General features: G+C 36.2%; 1 protein-coding gene across 9 annotated transcripts in view; it reads left to right on the forward strand.

Annotated features, from left to right (window-relative positions):
* The window catches only part of FIP1L1 (factor interacting with PAPOLA and CPSF1), a 44,494-nt gene that overhangs the window by 7,296 nt on the left and 17,536 nt on the right, over positions 1-19,662 (forward strand). For 5 of the 9 annotated variants that reach the window (XM_075025863.1, XM_075025883.1, XM_075025912.1 and 2 more), the window contains exons 5-11: positions 2,073-2,134; positions 2,335-2,442; positions 3,600-3,730; positions 4,014-4,082; positions 6,371-6,480; positions 15,791-15,884; positions 16,953-17,106. In XM_075025863.1, the coding sequence (XP_074881964.1) occupies positions 2,073-2,134; positions 2,335-2,442; positions 3,600-3,730; positions 4,014-4,082; positions 6,371-6,480; positions 15,791-15,884; positions 16,953-17,106 (728 nt within the window). The remainder of the gene's footprint in view (positions 1-2,072; positions 2,135-2,334; positions 2,443-3,599; positions 3,731-4,013; positions 4,083-6,370; positions 6,481-15,790; positions 15,885-16,952; positions 17,107-19,662) is intronic. The other 4 variants (XM_075025893.1, XM_075025932.1, XM_075025903.1 and 1 more) reach the window with 1 other exon arrangement.

The following is a 19,662-nucleotide window of genomic DNA, read 5'->3' on the forward strand; positions in this document are numbered from 1 at the left end:
TTCAGCAATGTTTTCAATGATGCAATGACTTGAAAACAAAAAAAGTGAAATTAAACCAATGAGATGTCTTAAAGGAAGAGCTGTTGTAGGAGTTAAATTTTGGTTTCAGATTTTGAGAAATAATTGTATTAAGTTTGTAAAGTCAAGTGTTGAGTTTTATTATGGAGTGGCTATGTTACATAGCATTTTTAGGGTCATTATTGTGATGGTGACATTTTTCTTGCAAATAATAGAGAGATAAGCACAGAGAACATTAGAAACATTTGTCCTTGCTTCTGTTTGTAGCGGATACAGTTCTAATTAGACCTCTATACTTTCAATTCCTATTGATGTTCTCAAATAGGATTTTAATGTACTTCAGGATTGAGCTCCCAATCTCTGGACATAATTTCTCAAGATCACGTTTTAGGCATTTGTACCATTCAAGAAATTTTTTGCTGCTGTTATTGTCTCATATTCCTTCTTCTCTTGATAAAGGGCTTGTTTTTCACTGAACACTTTTGAACAGTATTAATTTTACCCCAAATCATGAAATATTATTTTTTATTACATGGAAGTTTTTTGAGGGAAGTGGTCTGCTTGTTTGTCTTGGCAATCCTAATGTTTTTATGCTTATTAAAACCAGAGTTACTAGGGCGTCATTTCGTAATAGAATTATGACAGGTCTGCAGGTAGGTCTGAATCATGTATATTATTGTGTTCTTAACTTCAGAATGCAGGCAATTTACTCATTTTTTGAAACATAATATTTTTAAACTTCCAGTATTTCAAATCCTAAAATAACTGTGCAAATCAATGTAATATAAAAGATAGCAATTCTTTCAGTTCTTTATTTGTCAGCTTCCAATAACTTGCAGTATGCTTGTGGTGTAGGAAGCGACCTCAAATTTTGTGAGACTAAAGCAAAACTAGATTTATATTCTCAGTGGATTTGCTGGTGCTCTTTCCATGAATACAGAAAACAATAAGCAGATGATCCTAACTCTAATTAGAAAGTTTTATGTAGAAATGGTTGTTTTCTGAAAAACCTTTTTTTCTGGGCAAATTGGACAGAAAGTTCATGGAAGGGCAGTAACCTAAACCAAAGTCAGCATTGCTGTTCGTTTTAACTTCAGTATAACAAGTTCCTTTTATAGGATTAAATGATTTTTCATACAGTAGTCAACTGCTGTTTAAAAAAAAGTAACGTGTTTGACGGTCAAGCACAAACAGAGGATGGCAGATCAGAAGGTTAAATGTTTTGTGTCAGTTTTGTACTGTTGTAGCATTTGAGTGAAAACTAATGGAAGTGGTACTGTAAACTATACACTGCCTTCTAATTATATGCTAGTCTCATTATGTTTATGGGCTGATACCACCTGTGAGGGTAAGATACATTGCATGCAAATGGTAGCAAAAGCTACCTCTTAATGTTCCAAATGAACAATCCTGTAATTCCTCAGGTAGTTAAATCAGTTCAGTATCTAGATTTCTGACTGCATTTTTATGAAGAAAGCTCTCAAGTGTTTTGGAAAGTGAAATATTACGTACTTTTCTGTTGGTCACAAGGATAGGTGATAGCTAGAAGTACATTGAAACAGACAGCCTTTCAATCATTGTAAAGAAATGCTTGTATTTTCCACTTCTGTACAGATTAAAGGGAATAATTATGAAAAGAGAAAAGCATCTGTCTAAACCCTTTCTTTTTTTTTATTTTGTTTTTACTCTAATCCCAGAGTGTCATCTGTATCCTTAAATGAACTGCATTTTTCCTTTCTCTCTTCTTCTGGTTCTGTCCATTCTTGTTTCTATCAAGGTCTTTATCCTTTCAACTCAGGAAGAGTGACTGGGACTTGCTTCACAACTGTTTATTAGTTGGAGAAGTTGCTACTGAGCATAGAAAGGTACACTCTCTTCCTCCTAGGCTGATCTCTTTACTTTTACAGTGTTACCAACTTGGGAAGCTAGAGATTCAGGATGGCGATTGAGCCTGGGTCCAGTTTTGTTTCTGGATCTAGCTAACTCGTGTTTTGTGTTTTCTTCTGTTTTAAGAGTTCTCTCTGTCTAATTAGCTTTTTGTTAATTTCTTTAAGTTATGGAGCAGCACCTGTGAATCTCAATATTAAGACAGGAGGACGAGCTTATGGATCTTCTGGTAAGAAAATTTACATAGTAATATTAGTAAAAATGCGAAAAAAATTGTTGATTGTTTTGGATGAAGGAAATAATTTTCACTTCCAAAACTTCTTGATAAATTTAAATCTGACTTTTTATTTCTATTTTAAGTGTGTTACAACTGTTAATACTCTCTTTGGTAGAGACAGAAGGGTCTAACTTTCTAACTTTTCTTCACAGGTGCAAAAGTTAAAGGGGTGGATCTAGATGCACCAGGGAGTATTAATGGTGTGCCACTTCTGGAAGTAGATTTAGATTCTTTTGAAGATAAACCTTGGAGAAAGCCAGGTAATGCACTGGTTTACATTAGCTGATATGTTGGTATTCAGTAGGTTATTTTTAATAATAATTCCCATTTACTGCATGTAGATGTTACTTACCCTATAGCTAGAAGATACTGTACAATATAACTTGACAAAAGCAGCTAAGTTACTTGTTGCCTTTGTGGTGTGTCACAGAGTGTGTTGATGTGCCATGTTTCTTAGTATACATCCTGCACATACATCAGCAAAAAGAGACTGTAGGACATGCCCTTTATTTTTTTTAATACATGTATATCCTGAACTCTCCTTGGAAAACTGTATTTCTATGGAGATTACTGCCATGGGTGTGTGCCATAGGACAGAAGATAAAGCAGAAAGGAAAATAGTTCTAGCAGGTTTGAACATGAAGAAAGGTGTAACGTAACTGCTTGTGCTTGTTTGTGTTCATGCATAGACGTCCATAAGCTTTGAAGAAGCAGCTGGTACTGCATGGGCTTTCCATAAGTCTCCTGTTTGTATTGTCTGATTGGCTCGAGTGATTTGGCCAGACTTGTCTAATACCAGTGTTGGTTGGGTTTTTTAGTGGCAGTACAACTTGCTGCTGTGTATAGTTTTTCCTAGTGTTTGTATATTGCTTTGGCAATGCAAATAGTGTCTACAAAATGGAAAAAAGCCTTTAATACTATTCTGGTGTTTGAACTGTTAGCTATTTGAAATATATTCTGTGCATATGAGTTATGTCTAGTCTCTCTCTTACAATAAAAGTACTTCGTGGCTTCAAATGAAACTAGGAGTCAAAACGAAATGAGGAGTCAAAATACAGAACAAGCAAAAGGGAATGGTTCTTCACTGAACATAGAGTAGACCTGTAGATCTTATATTTGTCCTATTGTAATGATATGGGGATGATAATATCCTATGATACTCTGTAAGTATCTGCTCTTGATCCCTGGGACAGGATGCTAGGCAAGATACTCTTTCGGATTAAATTTTTCTGGTTTTATAGTCTTAACCGTGAATACTCTGTGTTTACTGATGTAAGACTGAATTGTACATTTCAGTAGTATGTTTATAGATCAATACCTAAGCTGTTTTGATGTTATTAATAGAGTTGTATGTATGTTCAGTGAAGAAAAGATGAACTTTGTAATATCCTAAAAACCTACGCTTTTCTATTTAAAGGGGCTGATCTCTCTGATTATTTCAACTATGGGTTCAATGAAGATACCTGGAAAGCTTACTGTGAAAAACAAAAGAGAATACGAATGGGTCTTGAAATTTTACCAGTTACCTCAGCCACGAATAAAATTACGGTAATTAGTACAACTTTTGTGGTGTTCTACATGCTTTTTTTCCCTGAAAAGCTGCTTGTGTGTCATAAGCTTGTTCTGCTCAGTTCTGTGCATTTGTTCAGTGAGTTTGCACCTGACTCCCCACCCCAAGTCTAGAGTGCTCCTGTGTTGCTTCACTGGCAATTTGTGTGAATAGTGTGACAGACTAGCTACAGCTAGATTGCATCTGTACCATTATTCAGATTGTGGCCCATCACTTAAGAGTTGTATGGTGTCTTAATGGGCAATGTGTTATTTAACTTAGGCTGAAGACAATGCTATGGAAGTAAGACCAAGTGCAGAGATTCTCGATGGCAGATACCATCTTTTTAAGGTGAATTTTAGTAAACTTTTGTTGGTTGCTCTCATTTTTGTTGAGTATTGCTTCCCATGCCACCACAGAGTGATAGAACAACAACTGAAACGGATGTAGCCATTATTTCAAACTCTCATCGTACATCAGCGACTTTCTCCGTATGTCACCAAATGCTGATTAAAAAGTGTTGCTTTGTTCGTCACCCTTTTGCAAGCACGTGAGTTAGTGGCCTGGTGAACTAAAAAATTTCCCAATGAAACTAATTTTTCTTTTATATGACAGTTTATTTTTAGTTGTAGTGCATTTGTTTGTGCGGATTAAAGAATTTGTGCAGATGTGCCGGGGATGCTTTTGTAGATTATGGCATGTTTATTTTTCCTGTGGCCTTGTAGCTCTTACTGTGTTTTGTAACACTTATCCTTGGCAACTCGGATGTGAAAATCAATCTTCCATATTTTTCTGTTCTCTTGGGATTAGATGGCAATAAATCGAGTTATATATAATGTTTTTCCCTTCAGAAATGCTGATTTTCAGAGAGCAGAAAAATCTATATGACAAGATTTATCTTGAGGATTGAACATTTTTTTTCAACTTCTTGTTTTCTCATTTTCTCTTTTGTTTGATACTAAAATTGGAATTAAAATACAAAGGTATTTGTTTTGCTTATTTTCAATATGCAGTCATTTTTGTTTTTGAACTGTCATTAAACTGACTTGGAACTGTTTGTTGCCATCTTCTGTATAGTTGACAGAAGTGTCAATTGCAGACAGGTGTTTTTGTTTCCCCTCATGCTACTTGAGGGTATCCAGTCATTTTGACTTTATCTTAGCAAGAACAGATCAGAAGCTCTTCGGGGCTTTTTGCCTTCCTCAGTTATCGTTATAATAGTATTATGGAATGATGGGCAATGGGAGTTACAATTTGCAGCTGATTACACTCTCAAACTTCCCTGAACTGTTGTCCTGAAGGAGGAAGGATAAGTATTCCAAACCAAAGCTTCCCTATTGCTAGCTCAATATTGACTCTCTGGGGGTCCTGTGATCAAACAGTACAGATAATAATTGCATTGTAAGAGTCTGAAGTAAGAGTTTGTTATGTATTTTACAAGGAGTCCCTATAATTATTAAGTAATTTCATTAACTTTTTCCCCACTCTTCTGAAATACTGAGTCTCATGTAATTTACATGGTATGTTTGGATTAATCTTCTGTGAATGGCAAGACTTCGTCTCCTACATTTCCCAGTTATTAATTAATAGAAGTTTTACAGATTTTTTCAGATAAATACTTAAACCAATCCTAGTCAGTTTTGGGTTTGGTTTGGGATTTTCATGTTTCTGGATACTAAAGTTTAATTCAGTTTTTAGTGAATCTTAAGTACTTAAGTGCATTTTTGTGTGTTTGGGAAAGAGGTGCCTCTGTTTAGAAGTAAGATTCTGCAAAAGCTTAGTAGTTCACTTGCCTACAAGAAACTGTGAGATCACAGCCTATATGATGTTACACCATGAGTGAGCTAACTATGTAGAGTGATGTAGCTATGTGGTTGGTACAGTGGCAGCATCTTTAAAAACTGAATCAGTACAGGTTTATCTTTAATGCTAGTCCATGTAAGTTTTTCTTTCATGTATAATGTGCTGCTGAAGTCAAGCAGTACTTGAAGTACTTGCACCAAAGGTCTTGCATAGCTTTAATAACATGTCTCTGGAATTTTGCAGTACTTCAGAAACAGCAGTATGTTTTTGAAGTATTCAGTCTGAACTAATGAAAAAATCTTTTAAAATTTGCATAACCCAGAGTATGAGGTGACTTCCTGGTATGACTTGGAAATTAAGTGGTTGCTAGATCTCATGGTCAGTAAAGCAGACAGAAAATCCACTCAGTTTCTTGTCTCATGGTTTGTTGTTGGGTAGCAGACTTGTTAGATAAATCTGTCATTAAGATTATTATGAAGATTTTTTTTTTTTTTAAGAAGTTTGCTGCTTTTAAAAACTAAGATGTTATTTTGTTCATACAGGAAATTCTACAAGAAAACCAGTTTGGTTTGTTCATGTCCAAATCAAATGCTTGGAAAATAAATATTAAAACTGTCTAATCTTCTGTAATAATTGCTTCTTATATATTAAACACAGTACTTAAGTAATATATCCTTATAAAATACGGAATTTTACTAGCTGTGCAAAGTTGATGGTTTTTAAAAAATCTGATTAAAGTTGGATTTACTTTCTTTTTGTGTTGGCTATGTGCTGTGTTGAGTGTTGGGGCTACTACACTTCTGAGGTTAAACTAATAATGAAACATTATTTTGAAGGTACAGCAGGGCAGAACTGGAAATTTGGAGAAAGAGTTGGCAGTGCAGTCGACCAAAGCTGATTTCACATCTCCTCCTGCCGTATTCAAATCAGGAATTCCAACAAACAGGTCAGTTAGACAGTTGTAACTCCAGACCAAAAAACTTTTTATACTGTTACTTCTATGTATTTGAAGTTCATGAATTTTGTAGGAAAACAGGAAAATATGTTTCTGTAACAGGTAGAAATGAGGGGAATAGTGATCCTAATTACTTTTAGCCTTCAGTCAGCATTACACATGAATGCTGTTGTGCCTTCATGGCTATTCAGGAAAGAGAAAGTAGAAGGAAAGGGGAGAAAAAACAGCAGGACCAAATAATAAGGCAGCTATAAAAATCTAGGTGTTGATCTATGACACCATGGTTTTTGCGTAGAATTAGATTGGCCAACAAAACGTTTCTAGCTAGTGTCTTTAATGGGTATTAGCTAACACATCTTTTCAGTTAAACAAGACAGAATCAGACAGCTGTGACTTCAACAACAGGAAGGATTCCTGGAGCCCAGTATATTTCCTGCAAGGTAGCTTTAGCTTCTCCATATTTAAATATTTTACTGTACTTTCTTTGAAATGAGAGAAATTACTTCCTTACTAGGGCTTCTTCCCCTCCTTCTCCCAGTCCCAGGCTTTAATAACTTCTATCCTTTGTATCTAAGCTACTGCTGTTTGATACCTGGCACTTGGCTTAGGATGAATCCATGCTTCTGCTTTACTTCAGTTATCAAGTCATCCTGTTTAGAAGTTTTGGTTCTGTGGAAGTTAAAAGCCGTTGTATTATAAATGATGATAAGAGAGGTAGAGCAAGTTGTACACTTTTGTTGTCAACAGTTAAAGATTAGCATCTATGACTTGTCTTCAGCACTGCGTCCAGAAGTACCTTGACTAATTCAGAGGCACTTGTGTTCAGTTCCATCCTTTAAGAGTCATTTCAACACCCAAATATGTTTCTCTTGGGTGGAAAAAAAAAAAATCTTGCTTGATACTCTTGCTTGCATTTTTCTTCCCGATAGCCTAAATTCTTTTCTGACCTGTCAGGTTATACTGCTCTGGTTTTAGTAGATTTAGTTCTTTTTTTTCCATTTTTCTTTGTCTAAGAAGTAGTAAAAGTCTTTCAAGCTTTGTACCAACCCTGTAACTATTTTTTTCACTTTTGTTTCTGAATTGCTTCTGATGTGTGATGTTCTTGTAACAGAGTTCTCAAAATTGAATGTACCGTTCACAGGGTAAGGATTCCAAATCTGTATCTAATACAGGTTTTGTTACAGGATTTCAATTCTTTGTGCATCTCATTGGTGGACAGAGAATCTCTAAAATACTTTAGGAAGTAACTAATGACCAGGTTATTAAAATGCAGTTAAGCTTAAAGTTGTAGAAAAAATGCATTGCATAAATTCTGTGATTCTGTGAAATTTGCATTTGTTGTGAGAAAGCTTAATACAGTAAGGTCATACATGTGCATGGTGTAGGCTTCATAAGTAAAATATTTGTTGTATGCTCTAGCTAGGATAAATCTATCTTACCATAGATGTCTTTATACCATATTTTTTTCTGAAACTTTTTTTCTGCCTGAAGTTAGCAATCTCAAGTTTAAGTGACCATCTTTCTGATTTTTAAAGGTTTAAAGTTAGTATATGGGTTGTTAATCAGAGCTTTCCTGAGAAACCTAAGACATGTCTTTTTTTCTTCAGGAACTAAGTTTACCTTAGCAAAGGTTGGGAAACCTGCATATCTTTAAGAATGAGAAGCCAGTAAGTGAAGTTGGTCTGTTGCACAGATAAAGAGGAAACAAAATGGTACATTTCCAGTTGTATCACTTGTGCATTCCAGTGGTTAGAAAAGGTTGTTTTGTATACATTTATTGTGAATACTGTATTTGTAATTTGTTACAATGACAAAACTGACTTCTTTCCATATTTAATGTCTGCTCCTTTGGATACATCTGCTTAAAATAAATTCTTGTGTAAAGAGAAAGGTATTTCTACCAAGTGGTCAGAAGAGATTTTGAAAGAAAATTGTATGCTCAAAAGCCTGAGAGTAGCTCAGTGAATGACTACATCTTAACTGTATGGGTTATATATGCTTCTACTTGAATGACTTCCCCAGAATGCAGCTACTATTTTCTGTATATAAAAACCTGTATTACTAACTTCTTTATAACAAGGCAGTGTTTTATGTGATTGGACTTTTCTTTTTTCTTTAATTAAAGAGTTAATTTTAGGTAGGCAGAAAATTTTTGGCAAACCAGCTCTTTGATAATTTAAAATAATTGCCTTTATGCCATGAGGCATTTGCAATAGCCTTATTGTAAAAATGCTGGAAGCATTTCTCGTGTAGCAGTAAAACTTCTCTCAGCTTCTAACAGTAGTTGATATATTTGGTGAAAGGGAGGGAAAACTGGGTATAGCGGCATTGGTGTGGGGATTGGTAAGGAGCTGGGCATGAGGAGAAGAGGAACTCCGAGCAGAAAAGATAGGGACACAAGAAAAGAAAGACCTAGGCAGTTTATCTCACCAGAAGCAGCACCTCTTCTCAGTCACAATGCCTCCAGTGTACTGCCTCCAGAAAAGCCAGTTCAGGCATCAGAAAGTGGCAGAAACAATATGGGAGCGAAAAATCACCCCAATTAAGGCTGGGAAGGGAGGAAGTCAAGTCATGATCCTAATTTGACATTTTAATTCCCCATTTACTAGTCAGGACTGAAACATCAGTTCATGGATGATTTTACACATGATATTGCAGCACATATTTCTCTTTAATGGGAACTCTGAGGACAGATAGTGGGGTTTGCTTTTTTTCATTCGTTTTTACACAGACATTAAAATAATTTTGTGCCTACTGTTTTTACCTTTTTGAGTACAGTAGATGTTTGCATATGATCGCAGTTGAAATTCTCAAAAAAAAAAATTGCTGAGGTCTAGCAAGAATATTACTTATTACCAACATGGAAGTTGTAGTTTACAAAATAGAAACAGAATCATTGCTTACCAGCAAATAAAAGTTACTACTTCACTAGAATTGCATCCTAAATGTTTAATTCAAAGAAAAAAATCAGTGCTTGTTCATACAACATGTCTGTGTGAGAAATTTTGCTTGAATTTATAAACAATGACTGTCTTAATCGTAGCTGAGCTATTAGTTGTTTAGAAATGATACCTAAAACTCCTGCTTGATTCTGTGATATTTAGGGCTGTTGAATAGCATAAAGTGTTGGGTAACCCTGAAAGAGGAGTTAGAATGTAATGGGAATGGTTTAGTGAATGCACATCATATGCAAATAATATGGTATAAAATAGAATGTTTGGTAGTTTAAAGATTCATTGTGTGCATAGTCACAATTAGATAAAAACTTGAAGGAATCTTTTTTGAGTATAGTGCTTTCTAGAACACGAGGAGGATTTGACGTATTTCAAACCTGTCCTAACCAGCCAGGTCATAGAGATATCTTACTGGTTTTTAGACCAATGCTTTTCCTTATGTCATTTCTCAAGGACTGTGCAATAGTATTTCTTTAGCAGGAGAGAAATAAGCAGAAATTTCATTTACAAGCTGGATGCAAACACTGGTATTTTTTCATTCCAGTAATATTTAGACTAGCTGTCCATCACAAAACTTCGTTCTGTCAGAAGCTCTTAGGTTTTTTAACCTCCATTTATGCTTTTTGGGTTATTACTAAAGAGTACATTACATATAAGTGAGTTTTGCTTTCAGAGAGATTAGCCTGTCAGTATCATGGGCTATTGTATCAGCTTTCTCCGTGCTTGGGCCTTTCTATAAACAGAATATTTATAGAAAATAGATTTGTGATATGTCATTACTATGAAAATATACAGGTTTCTCTTGTTTCATGAACTGGCCTTGTGAGGCTAAGTGATGAAAACTCAGATACTATTTTGAAAAAATATCTGTTCATATATCAATGATTTCTGTATTGAGCCTGTCCTCAAAAGGAGGAAAGTAAAGCATAAAACACATAAGACTAGAAGGAACACAAGAACATATTAAATACAGCTTTTAAAGTATGCTATAATTATGTAATTCTTAGACTAGACTGTAGGTCTAGTGAATAAATGTGGCATCCAGTAGTTAGAATGTTTCTGAATTCTGACAAGTGGGGTTGGTGGGGGCGAGTGGTCCAAAAAGCAGATCATTATTTATATTACTTGTGGTGGGGATAAGAGATTTCTGAAGCTATTAATTTGGAAAATAATTGGGTTTGTCTTTTTTTTTCTTCTTCTTTTCTCCCTTTCTCTTTGCTCTGTAGAACCTAAATAAACTCAGCTTGCCAAATGAGATTGAGATATTGTTCTGAATTAAATCTCCATGGAGGGTGGTATTCATAGTGCAAATATGTCGTAAATAACCATTCTCTAATTAGAGTGAAGTCACTCACTGAGTTGCTGGAATGTTCCTTTCAAGCTACACTTTGTATGAACTCTGCTGTGGGTTCATGTGCATCCCACACGCGTGGATTGCCTTTTTATGTTTGGGTGTATCCACTGGTAATGCATCTGTATCCCAGGTGCCGTGATAGTGTAAGGGACAAACCAAGCCCTTTCTTTTCTTTGCATACAGCACTGAGACAGAAACCTAGTAATGCCTGCTTAACATCTTATCACTAAGCTAGATAGTGACTGGGGAGTCTTTGAAATTTCCCCATGTGTCAACTTGCTATGACTTAATCAAGATCCGAGGCTTCAGATTTGCCCCTTTTACAAAACTGTTGAACTGTGAAATTCTGGACACTTCAGATGCCTCTCTTGCCTTTGTGAAGATTACGTTGTTGACAGTGGTGTCATCTGCTGCTCCAATTGCAACTGAACATATGCTTTCTCTTGTTCAATTTCAAGCTCTTTTAGTGGAGTACTTAATGAAATCATTATCACAGTCTTGGAAAAAGTATTTGTCAAGTTCAAGGTATGATGGCAAATTCCTGAACTCTTCCATCATTACAAAAAAATTAAATCTCTTGGCAGCTGTTGGGAAGAACAATGGACGTATCACTATAAAACATTATTAAAAAAATAATTATAAAGCGCCAGCTAAGTAAGAATGAGTGAGCATAGATGTACTCTTCAGACTCTAGAAAAATTAAGTGAAAGCCCTGTTCATTTCAGTAAAGTTTATGTCTAGGAACCAACTGGTAGTCTAGATTTGCTTCCTTTGATAAGGCAGTGTTGTATTTGGGCTGCTTCCCAAGCCAAAATTGGTATTACTGTGGTATGGTTGATGCAAATATTAGTTAAATGGCCAGTACTCTTGCACTGGTGTCCATTGCCTCTGTTTTCAATGCTGATTCCAAGAGCTGCTGGCAGTGTGCGAACAGCGCAAGACAGGAAGAGTCTTAATTTGAAGTACATCACTCCCACGTGGAAGCCCTGTGAAACAGCGGAGCAAGCCAAGCAGGGGGTCACCTGTGGAGGGACTTCCTGCTGTAGAAGAGAGTCATCTATCATACACAAGGACTAAAGCTAGGTACAGTGAGTTTTCTAGGGTACAATTCTAGATAATTAAGGTAAGATACCAGTGATGGAGGAGAACCAGTGTCTTAGAACTCTGAAACCAAATGAGCTCTCAGAGTGGAAACTGAGACAAAGTTTTGTTGTTTTACAAAGATTGCTGTTGTCTTTTTTTTCTTTTTTTTTTGTAGTGAAGCAGTTGGTTTATCAGTTGTTTAATAATACCTATGTTTCTGATTGTCCTAGTTTCAGCTGGGATAGAGTTAACTGTATTCCTAGTAGCTGGTAAGGTACTATGTTTTGAGTTTAGTATGTGAAGAATGTTGATAAGACACTGATGTTTTCAGTTGTTGCTAAGTAGTGTTTAGTCTAAAGTCAGGGATTTTTCAGCTGCTCATGCCCAGGCAGCGAGAAAGCTGGAGGGGCACAAGAAGTTGGCACAGGACACAGCCAGGGCAGCTGACCCAAACTGGCCAACAGTGTATTCCATACCATGGGACGTCACATCTAGATTAGGAACTGGGGAGTGGGGGCAGGGAATCGCTGCTCAGGGACTAGCTGGGTGTCGATCAGCAGGTGGTGAGCAATTGCACTGCGCATCATTTGTACATTCCAATCCTTTTATTATTGCTGTTGTCATTTTATTAGTGTTATCGTTATTATTAGTTTCTTCTTTTCTGTTCTATTAAACCATTCTTATCTCAACCCATGGGTTTTGCTTCTTTTCCGGATTTTCTCCCCCATCCCACTGGATGGGGGGGAGTGAGTGAGCGGCTGCATGGTGCTTAGTTGCTGGCTGGGGTTAAACCACGACACTGACTTAGTTACTGAAAGCAAAATAATAATCCAAAGTGCAGAGGCGTTTGAATACCATGCAAGACCACTGGGGAGGTTTAGGAAAGCAGGTGTTGATTATTTCAGGATTTAGACTGAAACAATCTGACTTTTAGGATGGCATCAGAGAAGAACAGAGAATTTCTTAAACTTACGTTATCCTTGGAGAGGCTGCTGTATAGTACGCTGTTCTAGTTTGCAGTTTTGTTCTCAGATTCTTGTACCACTGGACTTTTTATTTCGTTCAAACCGTTGTGCTTAATGAGCTTGCTTTAAAATCCCAGAGGAAGCTCTAAACCCAGATATTGAAAAGCTCAGACGACAGGCATTTGAATCATCCTCAGTATGCAGTCTGACCAGGAAATTTAGATTATCTCTGGGAGATCTAATGGATCCTTCATGCTCTACTGTCTGCTCTGTCTTTTTCAGCTGCAGCAGAATCTATGTATTTGAGCAATTGGGGTCAGAGCTATCAGTCCAGCAGAACTTGGAGCCTGTAATCCCACCTTCCAGCTGTTCTCCTTGCTATTTGTATCAATGTTGTTAGTAGTCCACTAGATACAAAAAATAAAAGAACTTGTCCTCTAAAACTAGAAGTAGTTTGTTTTTTCTTTTCTTTCTATGGATTTCTCTTCTGAAATTTCCTGAAAGTTTTTTTCCCAGTCTTTCTTTTACTTTGTTAGATATCATGCTATTGGTAAATATTGTCAGTTTTCTCTACTATGGTTTCCGTTATAGGTGTGACAGAGATGTACCTTTGTTTCTCTCATCCATTAGCAATGTAATTTTGTACCTCATTTTCTAATGGAGTTGACCTAAGTGAATCCTGCTTTTTAACCTCTTTTAGAAATTAACTGTGGGCTGCAAAGCAGGTAGGTTTTGTTCTGTTCTGCATAAGAATAATAAGTTATAAATTCTCCATAAAGCTAGGTTTCTGGGTTTTGTTTGTTTGGGGGCTGCAAACAGGAAAGTTCACTATACTTTAGATTCTTCCTCTCTTCAAAATAGTGGTTCCCCATTGTCACAGATACCAGGTTTTAGTTTTAGTAGATGACATTCAGATCCTTGTCATATCATTTTCTGGTCTGGCGCCTGGAGTCCTTCTTTACTGTCAGTATATTTCCATGTGGTTGATTTATTTGTATCCAATGGAATGCCATCATGTCTTTGCCCTCAGTGTAGCATTTTTAATCTGCTTTGAAAAGTTAAAAAAAAAGTTGCAGTTGACAGCTGTGTGGCCACAATATCAGATGGTTTTGGGGGCTTAAAGATGCATCTCTTAACAAGACTATGTGAATATGTACATGGGAGTTAAGAATTTTATAGTAGGAACAACTTAATTCTAACAGGCATAAGCTTAATAGATTGACTGGTTTGGAACTGAAGTAAGATATATTTGCATTTAAAATTCACACATTTACTCCAGTGTGGACTGGAATAACTTGTTCATAGTGAACTGAAATCACTGAAAACTTAAATCCTAGATTGCATTTTTCTAAATAAGATGCACTTCTTCAAATTAATCATTCATAATTAATAACCATACCCATTAAGAAAGAGATCTTGGGATTATTGTTGCTGCTTCCCAAAATGCTAGTTCAGTTTCCAGTGTTAGCCAAAATAAGAAAATGGAAAGGTAGTCATCATTAGCAGTGGGGAACAAACTGGGAAAAGTCACTACGGTAGTACATAAAGCCATGGTGCGCTGAGAGCTGAATATTATCTGTGATTCTGTTTACGTCAGACAAGAAAAGGTATAGTAGAGTTAGGAACGGTCCACAAAAAGATGAAATAAATAGTGAAAATTATAGTCACTTCTGTATGAGGAGAGATGTGCATTAGTTCAGCTTGGGAAAGAGAAAACTGAGAAGAGATACACAGAGGTCCCACGAATGCTACACTGGCAGAGAACAGGGACATTTTTACATTTTTTTACTTTTTTTTTTTTTTTTTTTTAACACAAGGACTGTAGGGCACCAAATACAGTTGTTGGTCAAAAAAAATAGCTGAAACAGGTCTCATCACTGGAGATTAAAAGTGTGTTCAAAAGAGGTTGTGCAAATGCAAGTTAATCGGGGCTATTAAACACCATTGCATGGGAAGCCCTTAAATTTTTTGTTTGGCAGAAACTAGGAGGGAAGGAATGTGTCTATGCATGCCACTTTTCTTGTCATCTTTCTTTAAAAATCCATTACTAACTATTTCTAAGGTAGGTATTCTTAACTTACATTGTGTTCTGTTGTTGCCTGATTGGCTTGTAAGGGAGACTGAGGTGGGTCTTGTGCTGCTCTGTTGCCAGTTTCTTTAAAGGAGGTGAACATAGTGCTTAGCTATGCAAATGTTTTAGAGGTGTTTGAGAGACAGACATTTTGCATTTGGAAAACTGAAGAACATAAGTATGAATGGTTGGTCTAAGATTCCTTTGAGTTTGATGCAAGGTTTAATTTAGTCCAGTGTCTACTAGTTTCATATACTTTTTGTTTGATATTAAGACTCTGTATTCCAAGATAACAGAGCTGGCGGCTGATTTTGTTCAGTATGTACTGCAATATTGATAGTATGCATGGTAGGGTTGGCTTATGTTTATTTCTACCTCCTAACTTATTTTCATTTGATCTTCTATGGAATCCTCCAGTATGGTTTCTTGCAGTTTAGAAATTATTTCTAATGATTAGTTTATAACTATTTTACTTCACATTTTTGTAGAAGTTCTGTTTAATAGATTTTTTTCTTACTGAGGTTTTTTGTGATCTCATTGTATTCCCCCCCCCCCCCCTTTTTTTTTTCTTTTATCAGTAACAAAAGTACAGATTTATTATCTTGTAGGGGATGGAAGGAGAATGTGGAGAGTCAGCCTTTGTCCTACAGGAGTCTTTATTGCTGCATTGTTTAGTTCTACACACTTGCGTAGTTCAGCAAATTTATCACATTTAATGTTCTTTAGAAATGGTCTTTTATGTTTTATACAGGAGAAGGAACTTTTAGCATTTAGAATGAGAGAAGTCCATAAGACTTTCTTCTCTCTCTTTTATTTTTCTCTTTTTTTTTTATTTTCTAATTCTGCTTGTTGATTCTGGTTTGTCCTGTTGCAGGCGATTATCTGGCACAATAGATGTGATTGGACAGACCATCACTATCAGCAGGGTGGAAGGACGACGGCGTGCTAATGAAAACAGCAACATACAGGTTTTATACTGCAGATTTGCACATTGTTTTTGACTAAAAGACATTTTTGCTTTCCCCATAGCTTCTGATTAAAACATTTCAGTGTGTATGAATGATTAATACAGAAGTAGCTTTAAGTTCAGGAAGAAAGTTGTGGCAGTTAATTGAAGTGTATTAAGATGAAATATTTGATATATTTCAAAACATAAATGTTTTGGTACACTTCTTACTGAAAGGAAATGAGCAATATTGCAGACTTAGAATCCAGGAGACAGCATTGGCTCTGCTACATCTGTAAAGGACAGTGTTTTGTTTACTAAGTGACAAACATAAATATTTAAACTGTCCACCTTTCCCCTATTCCTGCCAGACACTAATGCTGAAAGTGAAGGCCTCTTCGTTTGCAGTTTGAGAAAGGCAGTCTTTTAAAAATAAGTTGTGAAGGAATAAATAGTTGATAGTACTCTTTTTTAATTATATTGTATTATTTTACCATAAAATGTAAGATAGTCTTTCTGATTTTAGTCTGTGGGCTTGGATTATCTTAAGAAAACAACTAAGTGCTTTAAGATTGAATACACTTTTTCTCTCCTGACTTACCTGTGGAGAAGAATCAAGGTTGCTTAGTGCCCTAGCTGCATTTCTATGCCAACTTAGGTTAAGGTTAAACAATGAAAATAATAATGGATTGTAGTGCTTATATTGAAAACACTGCCATGTGTTTTTCAGCTGATCTCACTGTGTTTAAGTAATTTAAAGTCTTGGGTTTTTTCATGCTTTTCATATTGATTTTTAAAATATTTTCCTTTATATATAAATTTAAGATGGTGTTTTGGGCCATATTCAGATGGCTTTAATTCCCTCTCAGATCTTACGTTTGTTGTTCCCTGTTGGCTGCTCTTAGACCCTCAGAGGTACTTGGCAAGTATGGGACACTGAACGTAGAGATGCAGATAGAACTTAAACCATCTGAATGTGGCTCTTTAGGTGCATAAGTAATACTTTCCTGTTGTAGTAACTGGAAAGAGAGGAAACCTAACTTCTACCCTTTTGACATAGCAATTGTAACTATAGTTTGATATTTTACAGGTTCTTTCAGAACGATCTAATCCTGAAGTAGACAATTTTACCAAGCCACCTCCATTTTTCCCTCCAGGAGCTCCACCTACCCACCTTCCACCACCTCCTTTCCTCCCACCCCCTCCAACTGTCAGTACTGCTCCACCTCTGATTCCCCCACCAGGTAAATATCCTGCACTACACAGGATGTGAAAAATGAGAGATGCATTCTCATCAAATGCTTGTAGATCATGAATTAAAGATGACACATTCCATACACATTTGGCTATATGTGCAGAATTTCAAAATTTTGTGTTCTACTCTTTTCTTAAATATTTCTGTAAGGCAGAAACAAACTTTTGTCTTTAATTTCTCAGTAAGCATAATCCCAAGTAGTAAATAATTACCTAAAGAATAAATGTTGGATCCTGTGTTCTTGAAAATGTTTGAAGTGAGAAGCTATTTTCTGCAATTCAACTACAGTTAATGCTATTGAGAGGTACATGTTAACAAATCATTCTACAAACTTTTGAACTAAAAGTATGGCATACCATGAATTTGTGTCAGAAGTTGGATTCTCTGATGTCTAAGGTCAAAGCAGCAACAGAAGGTTTAATTCCCCTTTGCCCTCACAGTATGTATGAATTCCCAGAAGTCTGATAAGAATTGCATTTGTGCCGTATCCTTTCTTTCAGTCAGAGGTCTTATTAGCACCTGATGTTTTTATCCAGTGTCTGTGAATCTTAGAGGAATCAAAGCTCTTTGAGAGCTCTTCTCATTGTTAAATCTGGTTTGAAATTTACTGGTATTTACTGAATATTTACTGAAACTTGGTATTTATGAAAATTTACTGGGGGAAGAGTCATGGGCATTTGCACAAATAGTGCAGTTACCTGAACATTGTCATTTTAAGGAATTAAGTTCAAATGGACTTACCAAGAAGCTAAGACGAGTGGTCAGTGAGAAATGAAAATAGATGGAGGAACTTTGGGGAGCATTTGAGTAGGAAAGTGAAGGATTTGTTTATAGAAGAGACTGATTTAAGGTGGAGCCCCTTTCCTTACTTTCTCCTTTTGTTCCTTGGATTCTTTTGCTTGACTTGTTCTGAAATCCTGCTGAGCAGTTTCTTTGCTATTCTGTTTGCATAGGGAATCTTTTAGAAGTTTCTCTGTTAATACATGCATAAGCAAGGAAGTAACATTATTATTTCTGTGCAGCAGCTTTGTGTGGGGTTTTGTAGGGTTTAAATCCTCATAGAACAGGTTCCTTTCTTCAATTGCTGATGATGATTTTAAAACTATTAACTCCTGCTGCCTGGCAAGCTCTGGCTTTCATCCGAGATTGTCATACACAAAATGATTGCAACCTAGAAAACAGAAGAGATTTAAAGATGAAATAGTTCTGTGCCCTTTTCCATGCTTTTGTGCATAAGTATAAAAAATAGGGTGTGTGAAGAGAGAATATGCTACTGCTCTGGCAATTTTGTGATGTTTTCTTACTGCATGGGGGACAGAAAGGAGAAGAACATGATGCTAATGATAACACTGGTTTTAGGCTGGATTAAAACCTTTCTGATAAAATAATATAGGTAATGCATTGCAGGTTTTTAGAAAGTAATTATTTTAATTGTAATTGAGGTACAGAAAAGGTGATCTAAGTTGTGTTTTATTAAAAGAATGAGAGGAACCCCCAGAGACACCCCAAATGCACTTTGCGCAGGGGTGTCATATAGGTGTACTGGACTGTTCTTATGAAACCCCTCACCTGTTGAGCTTTTAAAGGTGAAAGAAATCCGCACATGTTACAGATTTAGCAAGCAGATTTGGCTTTAGTCTTGTGGTTTACAGACAGGTTTATGACATACACTTGTTCAGAAGGTCTCCTTCAACATCCTTCCGTGCTTCAAGTAGATTTGAAAATAACGATTAAGAGCTGTGGATTTGGTTTCTTCAGGCCTGTGTTTTAATTGTGCTGTTGCCAGCTCTTTATCTTCAAAGCTGTTACTAAAATAGAATCTGCCATCCCTCCTAGGTTCAATGGAGGAGGAGGAAAAAAAATACTCTTACCCAATATTAAACCGGGACTACTTGCCAGAAAATTTAAGTATTCCAAATATAAAACATCCTCCAAAAGCCCCTTTGAAAAAGGATCTTGCTTTGAAGTTAGATCTCTTGTTCTGAATTCATTCACTCTTGCAATTCAAATCTTTTTTGAGGAACGAGTCCTGGAACGATTCAAAGGGCCAAATGTAGAAAATTTTCCTGTACTCCTAGGAGATAACTGGCTGTGGCAAAAAATGTGTTGTTTTTTGTTTGCTTGGTTTATTGCTATGTTGGAGTAATTTAAATCTAAAGAAGAAAGTGGATGCTTCTGTTTAACAGGCTTTAAAAGTTGTTTTACATGTTTTGGTTTAAGAGCATAGTTAAAATGTGACATGTATTTGTGATATTAAAGAAAAAATTCCTCTGAAGTATTGAGCTTCTGTTGCATAGGTTTGGGAAGTTTGACTGCCTAGACTTACACCAGGGCTTAGCAAGTAACTGTACATCTGCTCAGGCCCAGCAATCTAAGTGTGTACTTTTTATCTTGTGATAAATGAGAGAGAATTTGACTTAGTTTAGCCTGTGTCAGAGTTTTTACACCAAGTTGAGTTATGTTACATTGCTGCGGGCTATTAGGCAGTTCAGCTATTTGCAGTATGTTGTTAAGCTGTAGCAATGTTACCACGTTCGATTCCTTA

Source organism: Buteo buteo, chromosome 1, assembly GCF_964188355.1.
Source record: "Buteo buteo chromosome 1, bButBut1.hap1.1, whole genome shotgun sequence".
Classification (NCBI taxonomy): domain Eukaryota; kingdom Metazoa; phylum Chordata; class Aves; order Accipitriformes; family Accipitridae; genus Buteo; species Buteo buteo.